Genomic DNA, 20419 nt, shown 5'->3' with positions numbered 1-20419 from the left:
CCGGGACGGAGCATCATGGCGATTGACGGTAAGCGCTCGCTCTCAGGTGTCCTGCGGGACTCGTGAAACTTTGCTTGGGTCGGAATGAGAATGATGTTTGAAAAACAAAACAACTAATATCTTTGTACTCAGACGTCTGTACCGCGAAAAGCAGTTTCTGTGCTCAACGACGCCGTGCCGCAGTGCTCCGGAGCCGGGACAGCTAGCGGCACGAGGCGGCCGCTGAAGTGCGGACACCCGCGCTGCTGCAGGAATGTTGTGATCCCTTCACGGGATGCGCGCGTGCTCTCAGCCGCGTGAAGTGATGCTCAAGTGGACACGGACGGCCCCGCAGCTTTGATTGACTTGTGCAAACATATTCGATTGAGCCTTCGATTAGAGATTAAATATAACATAATATGAATATTTATTTTGGGATGCTACCAAACATCACAGCAGGCTGCTACTGAGCATCACATGACAACTTTGTCTTGCCACTGGGACATTACTATGCATACGGTGTATTGTTATCGATAGAAACAAACAAACAACAATAATAGCTTGAGTTAGAAAACCGGCCGCTTTTGTCAAATAACCGTTATTTTCGTGAATGCACGTGCTGTTGACATTCTCGCTGAGCTCCATGGGTAATGTGTGGGCTACAACGGCGACCGAAGCGCCTCCTCAAGGTGTCAGGGAAAGTGACCGGGAAAGTGACCGCAACACACATGACACGAAATGATGCAGTGCAGAGCAGGCGCGTGCCTTGCCCCGTCCCGTCACGGGCACTGTTCTTTATTATGTCACGTGCAGCCATACGCGCGACCTGTTTGTTGATACGCGTCACCTGAGAAAGAGAGAGAGAGAGCGAGAGAGAGAGAGAGAGAGAAATAAGAGAGAGGGGGGGGGGGGGGGGTCATAAAGACATACAGGTGAAGCAAAAGGAAAGTAAACAAATATAGATATATATATATATATATAGATATATATATACATGCAACTCACATTTTATAGACTATATACAAATACTCTATATGAATCAGGCCCATAGTATTCATCCAGCGATGGTTTATTCTTAAAAGTTAGAACATATATTATCATTCAAAATATTCTAATCAGTTCAATGGGTCTTCAAAATTATATATTTCATCATCATCATCCATAGACCCCATTGTTTATATGTAATTGTGTTGGTAGGATGGAGGTTAGATGGCACATTGACGTTGGACATCTTTTTTAGCTCTATATATATATAGATATTTTATTTTTTATTTTTTATTATATATATTTATATATATATATATAGTGAAAGTATCAGAGTGTTTAGAAATCACCCCAAAATAGATCTTCCTCTGTACTGATTTTATTCAAAAACCAGGCCAAGCTATTTTTGCAACTTGAAGCTTCCGGTTTTACCCAAAGAAGTGGTTCAGCCCTTTGCTATTTGAAACATATACAAGTAGAGTTAGCCTATTTAAAAAAGAAAGAAATACAGATTTTTACGACTGAAGAGGAACACACTCAAATGAACCTTCTTCCCCTCAGATTGTAAAGAGCACACTTTTGATTTGAAGGATATCAGTATTAATCTGATTGATACATTCTGGCATGCTGTCAGTCTGTGTAAGAATAGCCAACAGAGAGGTTATCCCACATTAAGTGTCCAGAGAGTGTCTGTCTACTGTGTAACGTTACACCAGTCGGACTCTGAGCTTTCTCTCTTTCTCAGCCTTTGTAGGTACCTGAATCATTAAATACTAAGATGACAAGCCAAGAGAGAGAATGTGTTAATCAAGTGATACGAGTGTTAGTATCCTTCATTAAATGAAGCCTCGGTGGGATTGTGAAGGAAATAATGCAGTGAAAATAGTGAAACAATAACATATTTTCAGATAATGTAATACCAGCCAATTAATTGGCGATACTTAGCTGAAACATGCCTTTAACTGGTGATATCTGTGGTGGAATTCAACCTCACATTTCCACAACAATATCTTCATGCTGACAATGTCCCAATCAGTTGGGGCATCGAGTTCGGAGATCATAATCTTTTTATTTAGATATGGTAATTTATTATTTGTCGCAACTAGGGGAGAGTTCACGTTAACCACACACACTGAGTGTCATTTAAAGAATATATATATGTTTTCTTCTTATCATTAAATTTGACTACTTGTAGACAAATAAATACATGCATAAATAATTCAGTATTCGGAGAATATTTAGGCCTCCATTTTAGGAAACACAATTATTCCTGAAATATGACTTCTTATGAGATATGCATTGAAGTAATAATCACTGCATTTAACATGAATAAGGTATTACATGGATGGGCTTAATCACAGTTTTGACCCATTCTGAGATATTTATTCCATTGACATTAGTTCTGCTTTCCAGATAATTACATTAAGCTTACAGTGTACTTTTTACAAGTGTTTTCAGTACTTTACTAATGAAAGTACACACTAATTTAAATGAATACGTAGACATTTTCAGAATAGACATTATCTTCTCCCTCTTTCCTTTCCACTCATATTGTTCCATTAAATACTGTATGAAGCTGGAACTCGGAGACTGTTAGCTTAGCTTAGCATCACGACTGGAAGTAGTAGGAAACAGCTAGCCTGGCTCTTTCCAAAGATGAAGAAAAGACTACAAGCTCCTCAACAAAGCTGAATAATTAGCACATCCTTAAAAAGAGAAGGTCCTGAATGTACCTCTCCATAAAACAAAGACTTTTTACACCTTTGTAGGTGAGCTGGTTCCCCTGCTTCCAGTCTTTAAGCTAACATAAACTAAGCTAACCTGCTCCAGGTTTAAATTGCTTTCACAAAATGTCCATTACCTTCCTTATATGACACATTTATATTAACCTGATGTTCAGAATGAAACATCTAATTTGATTGAGCTTTTGTTTCTCAGTTGGTTCCATCTTCTAAGTTTTATATTTGTTGGCATAAGCCTCTGCCAGCCTCCTTAACCTGAGGCATGAACATATGTTTCTACCGTAGCCTACTTGGACTCGGACTAGATATTTATAACCTGACTCCCAACTCTCTCTCTCTTTCTCTCTTTCTCTCTCCCCTAGGAGGGGGGAGGAATTGTGGTGTTCATGAGCTCATCTGTGCCAGGCGAGGTAAGGCCATGTTTCAATTAGCAAATTTGCAAAGTCCATTATTTTAGTTTGTTTTCATTCGGAGCATCATGGCAGTCGTGCTGGTCTGTACTCCACAACATCGCTTTAAAAGCACAAAGTTTGCTATGTGCAAATAATTTTTGGCTCTCAAGCTTCCTTATTCCTGTGTATGTTGACTGAAGTTTGGCGTATAGTAAGTGTCTCGATATGGACGTAACAAAGCGGTCTGCGTATGAATTATGCATGGCGTATCAAGTTTTGTTTCACTTGAGCCAAAGACGGCCTCTGTGTGGTCATGATTTATTCAGCGCGGAGGTTTTGTTTCCTATCAGAAGTCCATGTGTAAGCAACATTTCCACATCGCCGACTTACTTTTTAAACAAGCATGCCCTACAAACGAATGCCAACTGGTCTGAAAGGTGAAAAGTGTGATAAGTTAATACATTACTGAGTTAGTGACGGTCAATGTTGACGTGTTTACTCTCACAACGCTGTAGGAACGCAACAGAATGATTTGTATTGAAATGAGCGCACGTTTCCTGCGAGGTTATTATTCATTTGCTGTTGTACATTAAATGGTTCAGTGGCTGTGTTTGCATGTTTATTAGTCAGCTCACTGAAGTCATTACCTCGAGAAAAAATAAGAAAAGCTAATTGAATCCCGAGGCTCTTTTCAGAGTCCTGGGTTCAGCCTCAGTTCATACGCCGAAAAAACCCAAAACAATTATCAATTTTCTTTTCTTTTCACACACACAATTAGTACAATCAGATGGGATGGGATAGGGTGGGGGCGGAGAAAGAGAAAGAGAAATGGCTGGGAAGGGTTTACTCTGTTGAGTGACATATCGGGCTCTTCTGAGAACGACGGGTGTTACGTAAAAATAACTGACAGCGGGGCGAGCCTTTGCAAAGGCCGGTCCGCTCCCGCTCCACCTTCCAGTCTATATTGACGGCATCGGCTTACCCCAGGTGTCTAAATTATTCAGCTGTTGTTGACATGTACAGAGCAGGGCCATTTATGAAGTGTGATCACACTGTGATGCAGGGCCATCCGCTGTGTATATTTCAACAGGCGGCTGCGGAGGTCATCCAGAAACAATCCAAACTACCGTCTGCAGTGAGCGTTGACACACGTGAGCCTGGCAAGCGCTGGCCGGGGACCGGGGGCTGGGATTTAATGCAAGTCGGATAACTTCAGTGCAGGACAACTTTGTTTTTCCCTCTTCTTAAATCTAAAGATCTAAAGCAGCAGAAATACTGATCGTGCTTTTTGGGAACAGCTGGATTTAAAGCGGATATTCGTTTGGAGAAGGTAAGCCTCGGCCGCCATGTCGGAGCTCTTATCTCCAACTTCTCTTGCCATTTTGGGGAATTTAGCCTTCATTACTCTGGCGGGCGACAACAAGCAGCAGCACTAGTTTTCAGGCCGCAGCGGTCTCTGCCTGTTGCCATGGTGAAACAAGTCTCTCCATAAGTTCAGTCTGCTGTCAAGAGGGTTGAGAAACAACGTCTCTCTCTTTCTCTCCTCCTCTCTCGTTTGTGCTCTCAGTGCCAGGGCCAGCTTTCACACTGTTGACCGATTTCATCAGGCACAGGTGTTTCAGAAGTGAGCACCTGCCTCGAAACACATGGTACACCACTGTGTTGTGGTTCAGGCCGCTCAGCATCACACAGGAGACGCAGGAAGTGAGCGACGAGCCGGCCGACACAAGCGGTCGAAGAGCCAGATATCTCCCTCAAGAGAACGAATATTAGACTAACGCTCGTCATTCCTAATGGCTGCTGATGTTTCAGGTTGCTCAAGCTCCGCGTTGGATAACACAGGAGTCTAATATTATAGCGTCTGTCACACGGGGAGAAAATACTACATCCCGTAACCACACAAACTAATGTTGCTATGCCAACCCTTGGCCTTGGAAGGAACGCTAGGATACTGTTGCGGTAGCGAGCTCGCTATCGGGACATGAGAAACACACACACACACGTTATTCCATTCCTCACAATTAGGTTTCTGTGGTTTTGTTTTAAGAAAGGCAAAAAAGAGCAAAGTATTGCTCCACACGCTCAGCAACTCGACATGTGGAGAAGTCCCCAGCTTGCCGACGGTTGCTATGTTACGACTCGACAATCGCTGCTCAGGGGAGAGGTTAAGTGAACAGTTAATATAAAACACCTGTGTCGCTGTCTCCCTTGAAATACCAAGGGATTAATTATGAAATATGCCCACATAATTGTCGGATCGAAAAACTGTTACGTGGCTCAAGAAGAACTTCAACTTAAAACCCAGAGCCTCGCGTGCAGCGTGCCTCTTTTTACAAGCTGCTCTTTCCACTGAGGCGCTCGGTCTTTAGAAACAGCCGGCAGCTCACGGCTGCCTGGTTTCTACAGCTGAACTGCGTATGAAGCACAGGCCCAGTGTGGTTTGGCTGGTTTACCGCCTCTACGTTTCAGTTTCAGCCCCTTTGAGGCTCTCATAAAAATAGCACATGAGCAGCGCAGGGCTGCTTGGTTACATGAAGCACGGTTGGCCTACATTCTCTGCTGTGAGATTGTATGTATTATGCCTTTGAAGTAGAAAACAAGCACTGACTCCCCCGACTCAGGAGCCAACATTATAGGACTTTGAATCCCAAAGAAAATGTGCATCGTGGACTCGATTATTCTGTGGTATCAAAGTGGAATTGTTTACAGCTCGAGAAGCTTTGTTTCGTATTTGTTTTTTTAGCTCGCAGCCATCTGTGTTTGTTTTTATTCATAGCATTCTTTTCTCTTAAGACTAAGATAATTAATCTGTTATATTTCCAAAATCAGTCCCATGTTACTATTCATTTTTTTGTTTTCTCTTTTTTTGTTGTCCTTCTTTCCTCTCCTCCCCGACTCTCTTCTTCCCTCCCTCTTTGTTTCTGTTCTTCTCCTCCTCAGTGTCTCCTGAGCTTCTGGGTGTCCTGTCTTCCATTGCAGCCTTCATGGCGTTGATGGCTCTGTTTTTTCTTTACCTCAGCAACAAGCTGTCAGTGGAGAGGCCGGCAGATCTGTCACATCTCAGTGGCTATGAGAACAACACGCCAGGTACTCCACACACACACACACACACACACACACAGCTGTTTACACACTCCGGTGTGTATGGGCTCACTGCAGAACATGTGCATTTACTTGCAGTGAAATGGTTCCTCTGATGCAGTGCTCCCAAACCCCAACATATATATCAATAACATACAATATACACTTCTCATTGTAAGAATCCAAACATAAGGGAGTCGTGTTTAATGCTGATGTTACTCTGCATAAGTGGGTTCACTGTGTGTATTCATGCTCAACTGTGCAGCTGTATATGTGACTGTGTATTTGTGCGTGGTCATGTTTGTCTGATTAATTCATTATTCAGGTTCAGTTTTTATGAAAAATCAAGACTAACTTTCGAACCACCTTTTCCTCAGATGGTTTGCCTAATATTAGTACAAGTCATGCGATATTAATAATATAATAAGCTGCTTATAGGACAGGACAGTCGCTGCTTTAATCAGCCCCATCAGATTATCTCACCAATTAATAAACGTTTAAATGAAAAGGGTGCTTCCTCGCTCCAAGAGCCCAATCCTCCTTCCTTCAATGATGGCTGACCTTGATTCATTCTTGGATCGCAGGCCGGAGGAGCGAGGGAGCATAATTAAAGCACCCGGAGTCGAAAAATGTGAACAGAGAACTGTGGGGAAAAACACAGAGCGTGTCATGAATGAGTTAACTGGAAGCTTCACTCCTGAAATAACTGAAACCATAGAATCTATATATGTTTTTGCAGTGAAGCATTGAATATGACATAATATTGTGTCTAAAACCGCATTATGACGTCTGAGACTTTAGAGCACCGACATTTGAATACAGAAACACTGTTACCGAACATGGATGACGATCTTGACAACCACCATATGGGTTTGTGTGAACGTGTTGATGTCAGCGCACGCTGTGATGCTGGCGCTCCACCCTTCTAACGACAACATGTCCGTGTCAGTGCCTCTGATGAGATAATCGAGCGGCCAGCGTGGTGACGGGATCCCCGGCTGAGAGATGGCCTTCTTCAAGAGCTTCCAGCAGAACCTCCCATCTGTCAACATTTCCTCCCTGCTGGACTCGGTCACCAGCCGCGTGGATGACTTGGCCAACGCCGTCAGCGGCGTCACATGCGCCGTCAGCGACCAGCTGACGGAGCAGGTCACCACGATCATCAGCAAGGTGGAAGACGGTGAAACCAGTGGTCAGGAGTCTGGCCAGAGCGCCGCGGCACAGGAAGGAGGGAGCAAAGCCGGCGGCGCAGCCTCAAAGGCCAACCAGTCCGAGGCCAACGAGGCGGAGAGCGCTCCGAGCCAGCTGGAGTGGGAATGGAGGGACGGATGCTGGCGAGTGAAAAAGACAGAAGCCGTGTTGGCAGTGGAAGAGAAGAGGAAGGAGGAGGAGAAGGAGCTGCAGGAGAAGAAAGAGCAGAGGAGAAAAGAAAGGAGAGAAAAGCAGCTGGAGAAAGAAGCCGTGGCACGGAAAACGAAAGAGGAGTCCAAAGATGGAGAGCAAGAAGAGGAGGCCGATGCTTTGGAAGAGAAAGACAACAGTGGCAACAAGACAACAAGACAACAAGACAGGAGGTTGAGTGTCGGCTCCGCCGCTCCACCTCCTCCATCACCGGGTCGAGAAGAAGAGGTAGAGGTGGCGGACAGCCTTGAGAGAGAGGGAGATGACGAGGAGGAGGCGGAGCTTTCTAGATCTTCCTCAACGGCGAAGAAGAAAAAGTCAGAGAAGAAGAAGAGGAAAGGAGTGAAGGAGAGTCCGGAGAGATTGGAAGAGGCCTCTGACGTGGAGAAGGAGAAAGGGAAGAAAGAGAAGAAAAGCAAGAAGAAGAAAAAAGGAAAACAAGGTTAGAGGGTGTGCCGCTTCCATTTCTCCGCCTGCGTCTCTTCTTCTTCTCTCTTTGGAGTCGTAACCTGAAGTTCTCAACCTGAGATTCATCTCTCCGGAGTGCTGTGTGCCAGTTTCAGCCTCTGCATCTTTGTTCTCGTCTCACTGCACACAATATGTTTAGTCAGACAATTATAATATTATGTTTAATAATGTTTGAACAAGAGACTGCGTGTGTTCTATCCAGAGGGCGTTTTATCCAGCGAGGAGGACCTGAACACAACGTCTGCGTGGAGCAACGCGCGCACAAAGTCCACGGAGCAGGGAGGCGACGGCAGTGACGCCTCCAGCGAACGGGGTGAGAGCGTGCAGAATACTACAACACTTTAAAGACACACTTATAAGGAATACGATACTATATGAGGAAAATAATTCAAGTCCATAACATTAAATGACAATGTCAGATTGATGAAATAACAGCAAAAATTAGTGTGGGACGAAGTAGATATTCTTTACAACAAATGCATACTTCGAAGACAAGTTAAAGTTTGGCATTCAAAATGTTACTTCAGTCAAAGTACAAACGTATTAGCATCAAAGTATACAAAATAACTATTCATCAATCACTTTAATATGGAAGCTGGTAAACATTGGGCTAATTGTCTGCGTAGACTGCTGGGAAGAAGTCGAGTCCATAATAATACATCATAATGTATTTCTTGTTTATATTTTTGGTTATTCATCTGATTTTGCAAAGCAAATAAAGCTGTCAAATTATTATTAATACATAAGAGTAGTGGATTAAAAAGTACATTCCGTCTGAATTTTAGTGAAGTAAAAGTATAAATAGGCAGTAAGTATAATATATATCTATATAACATATAAAATATGAAGTATCTAGAACCCTTATTAAAGTAAATTACCTCTAAATTAGACTCCCGAACAACTTGAGAAAAGGTCCTTTGCTACTCTTCAAGCGTCGATGTTGATGGTAACATCGGCGTCAGTGAGATGTTGGTGTCATGTTCCTGTAAGGGTCAGTTCTGTGTCTACTCTTTCTTCTCTGTCTCCTCGGTGTCTACTGTGTCTTCTCTGTTTCCTTGATCGTTTCATCCCCTCCACCTGTCCTCAGCCACTCTCGTCTCGTTACCGTCTCGTTACCGTCTCATGCCGTACACCTGTTTTCCCTCCTATATATTGTGCCACTCCTTCCCTTGTCTGTTGCTGGATTGTTGTCTTGTTTCCGTCGTCCTGTGTTTCGTGCGTTTACCTGATCCTGCCTGTTTCGACCCTGCCTGCCTGCCTGCCCGCCCTGAACCCCGATCCTCTGCCTGCCCCTTTTTGGACCTTGTTGTTGTTTGTGTGAAAACGTTTGCCTCTTTAAAGAGCGCCTTTTTGTTTCTCTACACTGACTCCTCGATTCCTCTGCACATGAGCTCCTGCACCTCGCTACCTGTGACGTCGGTGTGACAGTTCCTGTCTGTCCCCGCGTAGTCCACTGATGTTCTGTTGAGCCCTCATGCCACGTTAAAGTCAAAACTTTGTGAACATCCTTTGATGTCTGATTCAATGTCTCGGGCTCCCTTGTGTTTTTTTTTTAATTGATGGAATGAAGTATTATAAGTTAGTTCTATTATTTCCCATGTAGGAACTTCAGGTGAATTAGTTTTTATCTCAGGTTCTCAGACGACTGATTGAACTACATTTATAATATGACATTAAAGTTATTACTCTAATTCAAGCTACGCCATGAATTGTATTGATCTTCAAACTCTCAGCAAGAAGACAAACAAGCTTATTTTCCAAAACACTGGAGTATTCTTTTTATTGTCTTCAGAATTACGACATTGCATAACAATACACAGGAAGGTTTTCTTTATGTGCGTTCTCCAACATTTCATTGGACCTCCACGCTGCTGATTGAAGAGTTTAAAAACCTCGAGGCTGTTTCTGTTCAACAGGATGGGATCCCCTGTGTGTGCGGCACAGTTTAAGAGGTTAACGGGACTCTGAGGTCGACTGTATGTTGCATACTTAATGGGTATTTCTGCCGAGCACAGCATGTCTCCAGTTACACACCTCTAATATTGCACCCCTCCCTCTGTGTCCCTCTCTGTGACTGTCGTGAAAGCAGCCAACAGGATCCAGAGAAAAAAGATCCGTTCCTCCGTCAGCGAGCCCCGGCCTCCTCCGTACCGGCGCGAGGGCTCGGCGCCGCGCGCGACCTCTCGCTCGCGCTCGGAGCGGGAGGTCACGAGAAGGTCGTCCACCCAGCGCTGCGACAGCGAGGCCAGCGAGGTCAGTGTGGACCAGGACACCGAGAGCTACCTCAACAAAGGATGTGAGGAGGACATACCCAGTGACAGCACCGCTGTGCTGGGCCCAGAGGTGAAGCTGCTGCATGCGCCTCTCTCCAGTAGAAAGGCATTTAGTTGATGTACTTCACCGTAACCACAGTACACAACACAATTAATAAGATATTAATGGGAAGACCACTCGTGCACTTAGATGACTTGTTTACTGTGGTTGCAGTGTCAGTTACAGTTGAAGTCATCTTAACATGAGGAAAGGTACGGGTGTTTAAGAAGGAACATAAATGAACACTGTTGTTAGTTTCCTTCACAATCCAGTGTATGACCCCTAAGGTGCAGTATACTGGTCCTAGACATCACAGAATGGATAACAACAGGTCATATATTTAGATTCAAACTGCACTCTCAAAATATAACTTCCTCTGTTGCTTTCTAATGTTGTTTTAATAATTAACGTGAGGGGCGTTGATATGCTTCTCAACCTCTCCTCCAACTGTCGAAGACATTCTGACCGTAACCATAAGAGCGGAGTACGTTCGCAGCAGGAAACGCAGAAACTTTTCAATGTGTCGAGACATGACATGTCAGAATGTTTTCTATCAATCTTTAATTTTAAATGGTATGATTTCATTGACCATAATTACTCCCTAATATTTGACCCACGTCTCTTGGGGATGAACTGTCTGTAACTATACAGGAACAGGAGGAGGTGGAGGAAGGTGCCTCTAACTCTTCACTTTCCCACTTTCCCTCTTTCACTCTCTCTCTCTCTCTCCTCCATTCAGGACGGCTCCGGTCTTCAGCTCCCTTCGCCCTACGAGCCAGAACCACTTGCCAAATACGGCACACTGGACGTCGCCTTCGAGTACGACTCCGGTGAGCAGTGGTTGGCGGTCACCGTCACCGCGGCAACAGACATCCCCGCTCTCAAACAGACGGGCAACATCGCGTGGCAGGTCCACCTGGTCCTGCTGCCCACCAGGACGCAACGGGCCAAGACCGGCGTGCAGAAGGGTCCGTGTCCCGTCTTCACGGAGACTTTTAAGTTTTCCAAACTGGAGCAGGAGGCCCTGGGGGACTACGCCGTTCGCTTCCGCCTGTACAGCATCAGGCGGATGAAAAAGGAGAAGGTCCTGGGAGAGAAGGTGTTCTACCTGACGAAGCTCAACCTGCAGGGCAAGATCGCTCTACCCGTCACCCTGGAGCCGGGCTCTGAACTCACCGTGAGAACACGTCCTGGACTTCTATCTGCCACCGGTTTTTTATATCTGAACAATATATTCGTCCACGGCTTCGACAAAGGACACTTTTCAGCATTTTCTTTTCTCAATTCAATTTGAAATGTTTTTTGTTCAAACCCAAATAATATTCAATTTATCATCGCATAAGACAAGAGAATGCCCACATCACAAACAGCGACGACCATCTTATTCCATCAAAACTATGTGAGGCTGTACTAAACATGAGCATGTGAACATGCTAAACATGAGCATGTGAACATGCTAAACATGAGCATGTGAACATGCTAAACATGAGCATGTGAACATGCTAAACATGAGCCTGTGAACATGCTAAACATGAGCATGTGAACAGGCTCATGTTTAGCAGGCTAAATGTTTAGCATCTAAACATTTGCCGACATGGCTGAAGGGAAAGCTGTTGTATACGTAAGTTTTGAAAGAGTGATGCTGCTAGACGTAAAGCCAGCACACAATAAATGCCTATACTATATCAGGTACTAATGTACTATATCAGGTACTAATGTACTATATCAGGTACTAATGTACTATATCAGGTACTACTGTACTATATCTGGTACTAATGTACTATATCAGGTACTACTGTACTATATCTGGTACTACTGTACTATATCTGGTACTACTGTACTATATCTGGTACTACTGTACTATATCTGGTACTACTGTACTATATCTGGTACTAATGTACTATATCAGGTACTACTGTACTATAGCTGGTACTCCTGTACTATATCTGGTACTAATGTACTATATCAGGTACTCCTGTACTATATCTGGTACTAATGTACTATATCAGGTACTACTGTACTATATCTGGTACTCCTGTACTATATCTGGTACTAATGTACTATATCAGGTACTACTGTACTATAGCTGATACTCCTGTACTATATCATGTACTAATGTACTATATCAGGTACTACTGTACTATAGCTGATACTCCTGTACTATATCAGGTACTAATGTACTATATCTGGTACTCCTGTACTATATCAGGTACTAATGTACTATATCTGGTACTCCTGTACTATATCTGGTACTCCTGTACTATGGAGTAGTTGTCTGACTCACTGCCCGTTGTTTCTTCCTGCCAGGGTTGCGGCTCGGTGGTGAGCGTTTCCCGCAGTGCCGGCGCTCTGTCCTACCGCTCCACTGAAGACTCTTCCTTGCCGGAGCTGCTCCTGGGTCTCCTCTATAACTCCACCACGGGACAGTTATCCGTCGAGGTCGTCCAGGGAAGCCACTTCAAAACCACGGCGTCCGATAAACCCGTCAGTACGTACACAAGCATCCACGCTGAATCCTCTCGCGCCCGCCTGGTTTAACCCTTGTGTTGCCTTCGGGTCAATTTGACCCGATTCAATATTGAACCCTCCTGCCGCATGAGGGTTAATTTGACCCCATTCAATGTTTAATGTCGGTGTTCTTTCGGTAGTCAACAAATAAACATAAAGTGCCTCACACTTAAACTTGGAAAACAATATTAATTCTAATAATTTTCTGGAGGTTTTAATTGCTGGCGTCAAATTGACCCCAAGGGTAAAATATGTTAGTAAATATAAAGGTAACAGGAGGGTGAAACATTGAATCGGGTCAAATTGACCCTAAGGCAACAGGAGGGTTAAATGATGGCGATGAACAGTTTTTTTTCAGGAAAGTTCTCCGTTGTAGTGTGGCTGCCCCTGAAGTGTGCCGCTACACATCAGCAATTAGGCCAAACCGATGGGCAAGACTCCCACCAGCTGACAAAATTGTGCATCGTTACATTTCAATATGAATTGGCAACAGCACCAGCTTTTTAAAAGCAGATTGATTAAAGCCACTACGCTGCTGATCGGAGGGCCCATGACAGCTGACCCTCTGGTGTGTTTCACAATCTTTAAACTGCTTCCTGTTTTTCTTCTTTCCACCTGTGTGTGCCGTGGTGTGTGCCGCAGACGGTCTGTTCTGTTGTGTAAAACACTTCGTAGGGGGGCAGCTTTATATCATGAGAGGTAAGTGGGCAGTGAATCACAAGCAGTCTAATCAGCAGTAGGAATCTTTGTCACAATCAAAACATCACATATTTGGATTAACTTCTGTTAATGCGCCAATCAATTATGAAACTTGTAACCCGTAAAATATTTGGGTACATCCACCCATTCTTTTATTTGCGGCAGTCTTTGCTCTGAAAAAGTAGTTTCATATTTCACCCACGGATAAAGTCGTATAGATATTTTCCACGATGCTGGACTAGTCTTTTAACAATTACCTCTATAAACATATATTTTAGGTTTCAGTTCTATCTTTTAAATATAATTTTGTCATTGTAGTCTAATTTATCTCTACATATATGATCATATTTAAGTAACGTTATGCAATATACTATAATATAATACCAGTTTGAAAATATTCCACCTAGTTAGTGACCCACCGACAGAAAAGTGTGTGTTATAAGGTTAAAAGATGACATAAAATAATCAGACAAGTTTGCAATTCTAGATTATTAATTACATTACATAGTTTAAATTGTATTTATTATGTTGTGATTATCTAATTAACTTTAATGTATAAAATATAATTATCCAATAATATGTAATTCAGCTTTGGTAATAATCTTACCTAAAAATGGAGAATTTATTCCAGCACAGTAAATTTGAATTTGAGAGACAGTCAGGAAACACAGAGGATAAAGAGGATGAGAGGCAGCATCGGGCCTTCAGCCGGATACGAACCCGACCCGAGCCGCTGAATGATACTTAACGTTGAGCCAAATATCAGTATTATTGCTGTGAGCTCCATATATGAAACAGAAAATCTCAAACATCTCAATAAATACACACAAGCACACATTCGAATGTACCGGTCTTAAATCCTGGTCTTCACCGGGTTCTGGTTCGGTTTCCTTCACTGCAGCGACTCAGTTTGTCGCAGCACCGATATCCCGCCACTTGATGGCAGTCTCTCATCGCTCTGCAACTCCTCCTTTCAGACACCTACGTGAAGCTGACCATGCTGGACTCAAAGGGGAAACGGATGTCCAAGTTTAAGACGGCCGTGTGCCGCGGCCAGCCCAACCCCACCTACAAGGAGACGTTTCTGTTCCAGGTGGCGCTCTTCCAGCTCTCCGAGGTGTCTCTGGTGTTGTCGGTGTTCTGCCGCCGAAGCAGCATGAGGCCCAGGGAGAGGCTGGGCTGGGCCTCGCTGGGCCTCAACAGCACCGGCGAGGAGCAGCAGAGCCACTGGACAGAGATGAAAGAGGCGGAGGGTCAGCAGGTCAGCCACTGGCACACCCTCACCGACACATAGGGGGACGGCCTATGAACAGACAGCGACAGCATTCCCTTTGGAAGGTCAAGAGTTTGGTGGGAGCAGGAAGCGCCTTGTGTGATGTGTGATGTGTGTGTGTGTGTGTGTGTGTGCGTGCGCTGCATACATGTGTGAGGGCGGGCGCGGGTTCCCGGTCTTCACCGCCAGAGACTGCATGCATTAACACCCTTTAATCTGCAGACTGACTATTGGTGGAGGCGTCAACTCCTGCGCCGGCCTTTCTGTCGACGCACAGAGGCAGACCGAGGGTTCCCGGTAGTTCTGCCCACAGCGAGATCTGCATGTACACCAACCGTTTACAGGACAATGTTCAGACACTTCCAAACACTTTGTGTCTCCGGACCTTGGACCAAAGAGCTCGGTCTAGCAGACTCCTCCCCGTTTCTCCTGGGCTTCAATGGCCACCAGCATACCAGACATTTCTCTATCAGTCATAGCCATTGACAGAAGAGAAGGCGATGAGAAGACTGTTACCCAAGGGCCTAGAACACGCTGCAACTCTGCTTACAAGCAACGCTTTGTACAGTTTGTTTACATGCACATGACATTATGCAAGATCCATTCATTGGTTTCCCCTTTTATGTTTTTGCATCATCAGTCAAATGGTTTACCAGATTTATGGGTGTCTCTTTGGGTTATGTGTTACACAAAGACTGCTTTTCTTTCTCTTTTCTTTCTTCTTTTCTTGTGATCTTGCATAACCCGGTACACTATGCATCTGACGCCACTTTAAACGAGAGGAATGTAATTCTGTCGTGTGCTCTCCGAGTCTCGGACAGAATTGGACACGGCTCTGCATGCCGCTGGTATCAAAGAGCGGCTTCCTCTCCTGCCTCATACAGATTGAGCTCCGTTTCACCATGCCGCCTTCTGACAACTCCATGTTCATTCATGCAGAAACACGGTGCTTCCCGCTGAGGGGGAATATGCAAAAGTCAATTCCTCCTCTAATAAACCTGGCTGTGTCGCCAAAGACGGAGGCAGTGCCGACGACAGCGATGCTGGATGGGAGTTGAGCTGCAGTGGCAAAATCAAATTACTGCAAAAAAAAGAAGTGAATAGAAGACGGGATTATTGAATAAAGGTTATAATGAATTAAAAACTATCCAGAAGTGTGATGAATCGTGTTGTGCCTGCGCTGTTCTCATCTGGAACAAAGCCAGTCTTTAATCTTTATCAGCCACGCCCCCCCATGTCCGTCAAAAGTACAAACAGCTTTCACAACTGCTGGCTGAGGCTGAAGGGTGTGGGCGGCATTCGTCTTCTCCTCGTCGCAGTGATGTCACACACACCCCTCCTCTGAGTTCGGGGCGCTGCAACCTCACTTCTGCTGCAGGGCACACATTTCTTCAGTCAAATTGGATTCATTCTCAGAATACAAAGCAGATGTTTAGCATGACGACGTCTGGTTTGACATCTATGATCTGTAGAAATCTGAACTACATACAAAAAAAATCTATATATTACACAATCTTATATGTCCACTTGAATTGACATTGCAAAGCTGTTCCATCTGTTGTGAATAGTTTCATCACTACCCCATTGCATTGTGGGATACTGTATGCAGTGGTAGTGTCCAGTACTTGCATACTATAATATTTCACAAGTTCTGTACCATTAAGGTTTCAGACAAAGAACGACCTCGACATCTCACTTTGGCCTCCTGCCTCAGCTTTCTGCACACATGAAGCAGATGCAACACAAGTATGTCCCAGTATATAGTACGTCATATACGATGTCTCACTGCATCTGGTCACATTTTGCATTTGGCAAGCGATCAAACAAACATATAGAATGCTTCTTAATAAGTTGTAGAGGTGAGCCGGACACGATGTGCCATTTCAATTATTTACGCTAAGCTCTCCAGATGCTAACTGTAGCTTCATCTTCACCACAGCAGGAAGCTGCGTCAATTTCATCAAAAAAAGAAACAAAATAAAAGTGCTGTAATATGTTTTGCAAAGACGGAGAAAAGAACGAGTCTGCAAGCCAAACAATGTGTTCACAATGTTGAGTTTTTATTTCCATCAATCTGGCCTTCAATGGTGAGCGTGAGGCGGCCGTCACCATCAGAGTGGTGCAGGTGGCTGGACCCAGAGCTCAGAGCCTCACAGCTCCTAACACTGAGTGTGTGTGTGGGGGGGGGGGGGCACGGCCTTCCAGGGAATTCTACCCTGCTCTGGGCCATGGAAAACCAGCTGTGCCACAGATCCTAGATGGAGGGGGGAGGGGAGGAGAAGGACTGGAGGCGTTGACTTGCAACGTCCCGGCTGACCATTTATGCCCCAGGACAGGTTTAGTCAGCCGGGTAATTACGAGGCCCGAGAGCTTCGATAAAAAGCTTTTCAGGTGTGACGAGGTTTGGAAAGCGGCTGCTGGTGTGAATTTGGATTTGTTTGAGTTGTATGGCCGATTTACATCAGTGTAATTAGAAATGTGGCTCTTCATTTATCCTCAAGCTAAATATGCTTATCAAATATTTGTATTTTTCACTGGCGGTCAAAGAGCAGCAGCCACCTGGTGCAGGCAGACGACTGGCCTTAAAGACACGTTACTGCTCAGTGGATGACGTTTGGTTTCTGGTCGACCGACCAATCGGGTCATTTCGATGCCTCTCAGGTCAGTTAAGCTCCTCCTCCAGCGTTCAGTGGCACACGCAGGTTTTCCTCGGCAGAGCCGTGAACTCGCGGCTCCATCAGGTTGGGACCTCTTCGCTATAAAGGAATCATAAACTACAACGTCTTGTCATTTTATTGAATGTGTCAGCGTTTTAAAAAAAATCTTTTTTTTAATAATATATTCAATAAATATACAGGAACCGTGGACTTATGCGAGTTTGTGTGTCATAAAAGCATCCTCACAGTTCAAACCTTTTTGAAAGAAAAAAAATTAAAATACTTAACATATCCAAATATATCTTTTTTTTTTAAAGGGGATCTATTTAGGTTGATCTTTTTTTTTTCTTCAGATTACAGGAATTAAGTCTGGTCAAAATAAGGACTCAAACACAAAAGGATCAACTCCTACAAAGTACCACGCAGAGTGGACACGGTACCAGACTGCTCCCTGCGGCTCTGCAGCCACGGCGTACCTATTTGGCAAAGAAAACATTCATCAAGCGATGGTATAAAAAATAAAAAAAACGACGTGAAACCAACAAGGCGACACCGTAAAGTGACGATTCTGTCCGAGCTGGGGAAGGGCGACGTCGCCGCAGCGGGACGCGTCCAATCCTTCCGCCTCAAAGCCAGAACTGGCAATATATTAAGACAATAGTTCAAGCTTATTTGGTCGCTGTTGGAGTTAGATGATAAATATCTGGAAACACTTTCAACATAAGATGTTAATTAATGAGCTTCAGGGATTCGGATTTTGGTACCTTTGGACCGAGCCGGGCTCGCGGTTAGTCGAAGCAAACTAAGCTTACTCGACAGTTCTGAGCGGCGAAGACAACGATCTCATCCCACTCCCTGCCTGAAAGCAAATAAGTTTATTTCCTATTATGTCAAGCTATTCCCTTTGAGCTTTTTCTTCTTCTTTTTTCAACCATAATCTTAATAGTACATTTAAAAATTACAACAAATGTTGGCAGCTGTGATTCTTGACTGTGTTGCACTTCAGCAAGGGACGTAGTAACCGTTGATTGGTTAATATTATTACATTTAAACATGACTACTTCGACCTCAGACCAATTTTACAAACATTAGTAAATGCCCTACAGCATAAAAAACAGGCCGTTCCCATCACTCTCCAAAGAGTGCGGCTCCTGTAAGCAGAACAAAATGACTTGTGGCTGGTTTTCATGACACATTTGAGGCATTATGGTGACCGCTGAAGAGAATTCCTTCTTGAAAACATAACACTACTAAACATGATCGGGCCAACTCTTCAGTTAAGGTCCTGTCTCTCCCACAGGCAGAGGCTCTGGAAGGTGTTCCGTCGACAGATTTGATACATTTAGACATTATTTTAAAAAAAGAAAGAAAGAAGAAAGAATGATTGTTCAATAAAATACTTCTGACCGTCAGTGCTTCCATCATGTCCATGTACAAGAAGTACAGCTTGTCACTGTAAATGGGGACCGTGTGCTGCCGCCCCCTTCGCTCTACTGACCAGTACCAACACGCTGCTGGACATCCGTCCGCCGGTGATTCAGAAGCTGATGAATCCAGTCGGGTAGAGTTCATCGTGGGAGAATGTATGTACACTGCGTACAACCCTCCTCTCTCCTCAGCGGGCCGTGGAGAGGTGCAAAGGACATCTGTAGTGGTTGATGATTGAAGAACATGAGTGAGGAGGAGTGGCGGCCACTGAAAAGGCTTATTTTGTTGGCAGTGGTTCCTTTCAGCTTCCACTCCTCAGATGTTCAGTCGCGTTGTGGATTAGAATACCAAGCAAACAGCTTTTTGGGTTCACTCGTTTCTTCCTCGGGGCAGAATCCTGAGCCTAAACCTTCCTTCTGTGCATTTATCCGTCTGTCCTCGTCACTGGGAGCCGCTGGTCTCATAAATACTTCCGGTCCTTCCGTCCTCTCTGCTTCGGGCTCTTTGCTGGGCCGCTCAGCCCGGTGCTAGATGAACTTGAAGCACTTGGTCTTGTCGTGGGGCAAACGAGTCTTAAACAGCACCGAGTCCACGCGGAACTGCGTGTACAGCAGCGGCATGTAGCCGTACACCTTGACGAAGAAGTTGATGCACTTGTGCCGTTCGTGGAAATGCGAGTCGTCGTGCGAGAGCGCCTGAGGGCAGCCGGGACAGCGGAAGGTCCAACGTGATGTCACCTGAAAGAAAGAGAGACGCTCAATCTGGAATGCTGCCTGCGTTGAATGTCAGCCGCTCTGTGTTGGGTCGGGGACAGTTCTACCTCATAACCTTTGACAAACTCGTCATCACAGACAGCGTCTCGTCCTAAGAGGCTGGACGTTTGACCAAATACAGGGGTTAGCGAGCCAAATGGGGTTTTATATTATTTGTAATAAAATAAAATGAGATCTTCTATTCAATAAATGGCTCTACGCTACAATAAAAGAACAATGCTGTTCCAGAATTCCCACTCATTTCTCGAGATTATTGTTGAGGACATGTCCAGGGATGGTCGAGCTGATATGACGGACAAGGATCAGCTCAATATTAATCTCCTCTTTACAGCGATGTCTTCTGGTAACAAGTCACATGACAATAATAGGAAAAGCATTATATTTATTGTCGGACCACATTGTACCCTGAGCACGTTGAGGGCACAACTGCCCTCACTTCAGCCTTATCCCTCAATACTGGACTCATTTACAAAATAGTTGTTCCCATTGGTCACTAAAACACGAGACATGGGATTATAGGGCCCAGGATTTAAAAAAAAGATTAAGTTACCCTACAAGTATCCCAAAAAGATGGGTTTAATTATTGTTAATGCATCACCAGTGATGCATAAAAACAATTTTATTTGAGTTTTATTTGGGCTGAAAGAGAAATAGACCCTCTCCAGTTAGACCTCCACATTCAAACTTGCCCCAAATCCATTATTCACAAGGCTGATTCCCA

General features: G+C 44.4%; 2 protein-coding genes across 12 annotated transcripts in view; one reads left to right on the top strand and one right to left on the bottom strand.

The window, feature by feature from the left end:
- Positions 1-15936, top strand: syt14b (synaptotagmin XIVb). 11 transcript variants are annotated; one of them, XM_056427668.1, is made up of 10 exons: positions 1-28; positions 3068-3115; positions 6038-6184; positions 8250-8360; positions 10134-10390; positions 11100-11537; positions 12668-12848; positions 13511-13567; positions 14545-14828; positions 15063-15936. In XM_056427668.1, the coding sequence occupies exons 1-10, from the start codon at positions 16-18 to the stop codon at positions 15324-15326; spliced, it is 1800 nt and encodes a 599-aa protein (XP_056283643.1). In that variant the 5' UTR covers positions 1-15; the 3' UTR covers positions 15327-15936. The 11 variants fall into 11 exon arrangements, with proteins under 11 accessions (XP_056283643.1, XP_056283645.1, XP_056283634.1 ...); XM_056427670.1 differs by lacking the exon at positions 15063-15936 and having other exon boundaries at positions 10137-10390; positions 14545-14958; XM_056427659.1 differs by lacking the exons at positions 1-28; positions 3068-3115 and adding an exon at positions 7128-8021 and having other exon boundaries at positions 6099-6184; positions 10137-10390.
- Positions 15937-16876: 940 nt separating this feature from the next.
- The window catches only part of extl3 (exostosin-like glycosyltransferase 3), a 34671-nt gene continuing 31128 nt past the window's right edge, over positions 16877-20419 (bottom strand). Inside the window, 1 exon segment of the mRNA XM_056427657.1 lies at positions 16877-19662. Coding sequence (XP_056283632.1) covers positions 19453-19662 — 210 coding nt within the window. The 3' untranslated portion in view covers positions 16877-19452.

This window comes from Pseudoliparis swirei, chromosome 12 (genome assembly GCF_029220125.1).
Source record: "Pseudoliparis swirei isolate HS2019 ecotype Mariana Trench chromosome 12, NWPU_hadal_v1, whole genome shotgun sequence".
Taxonomy (NCBI): Eukaryota; Metazoa; Chordata; class Actinopteri; order Perciformes; family Liparidae; genus Pseudoliparis; species Pseudoliparis swirei.
Note: the sequence above shows the minus strand (reverse complement) of the source record. Positions and strands in the feature narration are given on the sequence as shown.

Coding starts and splice junctions, on each gene's coding strand:
- syt14b (XM_056427658.1), top strand. CDS start 7,184: ATGGCCTTCTTCAAGAGCTTCCAGCAGAACCTCCCATCTGTCAACATT. Junction 8,022..8,249: donor GAAGAAAAAAGGAAAACAAG/GTTAGAGGGTGT, acceptor TGTTCTATCCAG/AGGGCGTTTTATCCAGCGAG. Junction 13,568..14,544: donor GCAGCTTTATATCATGAGAG/GTAAGTGGGCAG, acceptor TCCTCCTTTCAG/ACACCTACGTGAAGCTGACC.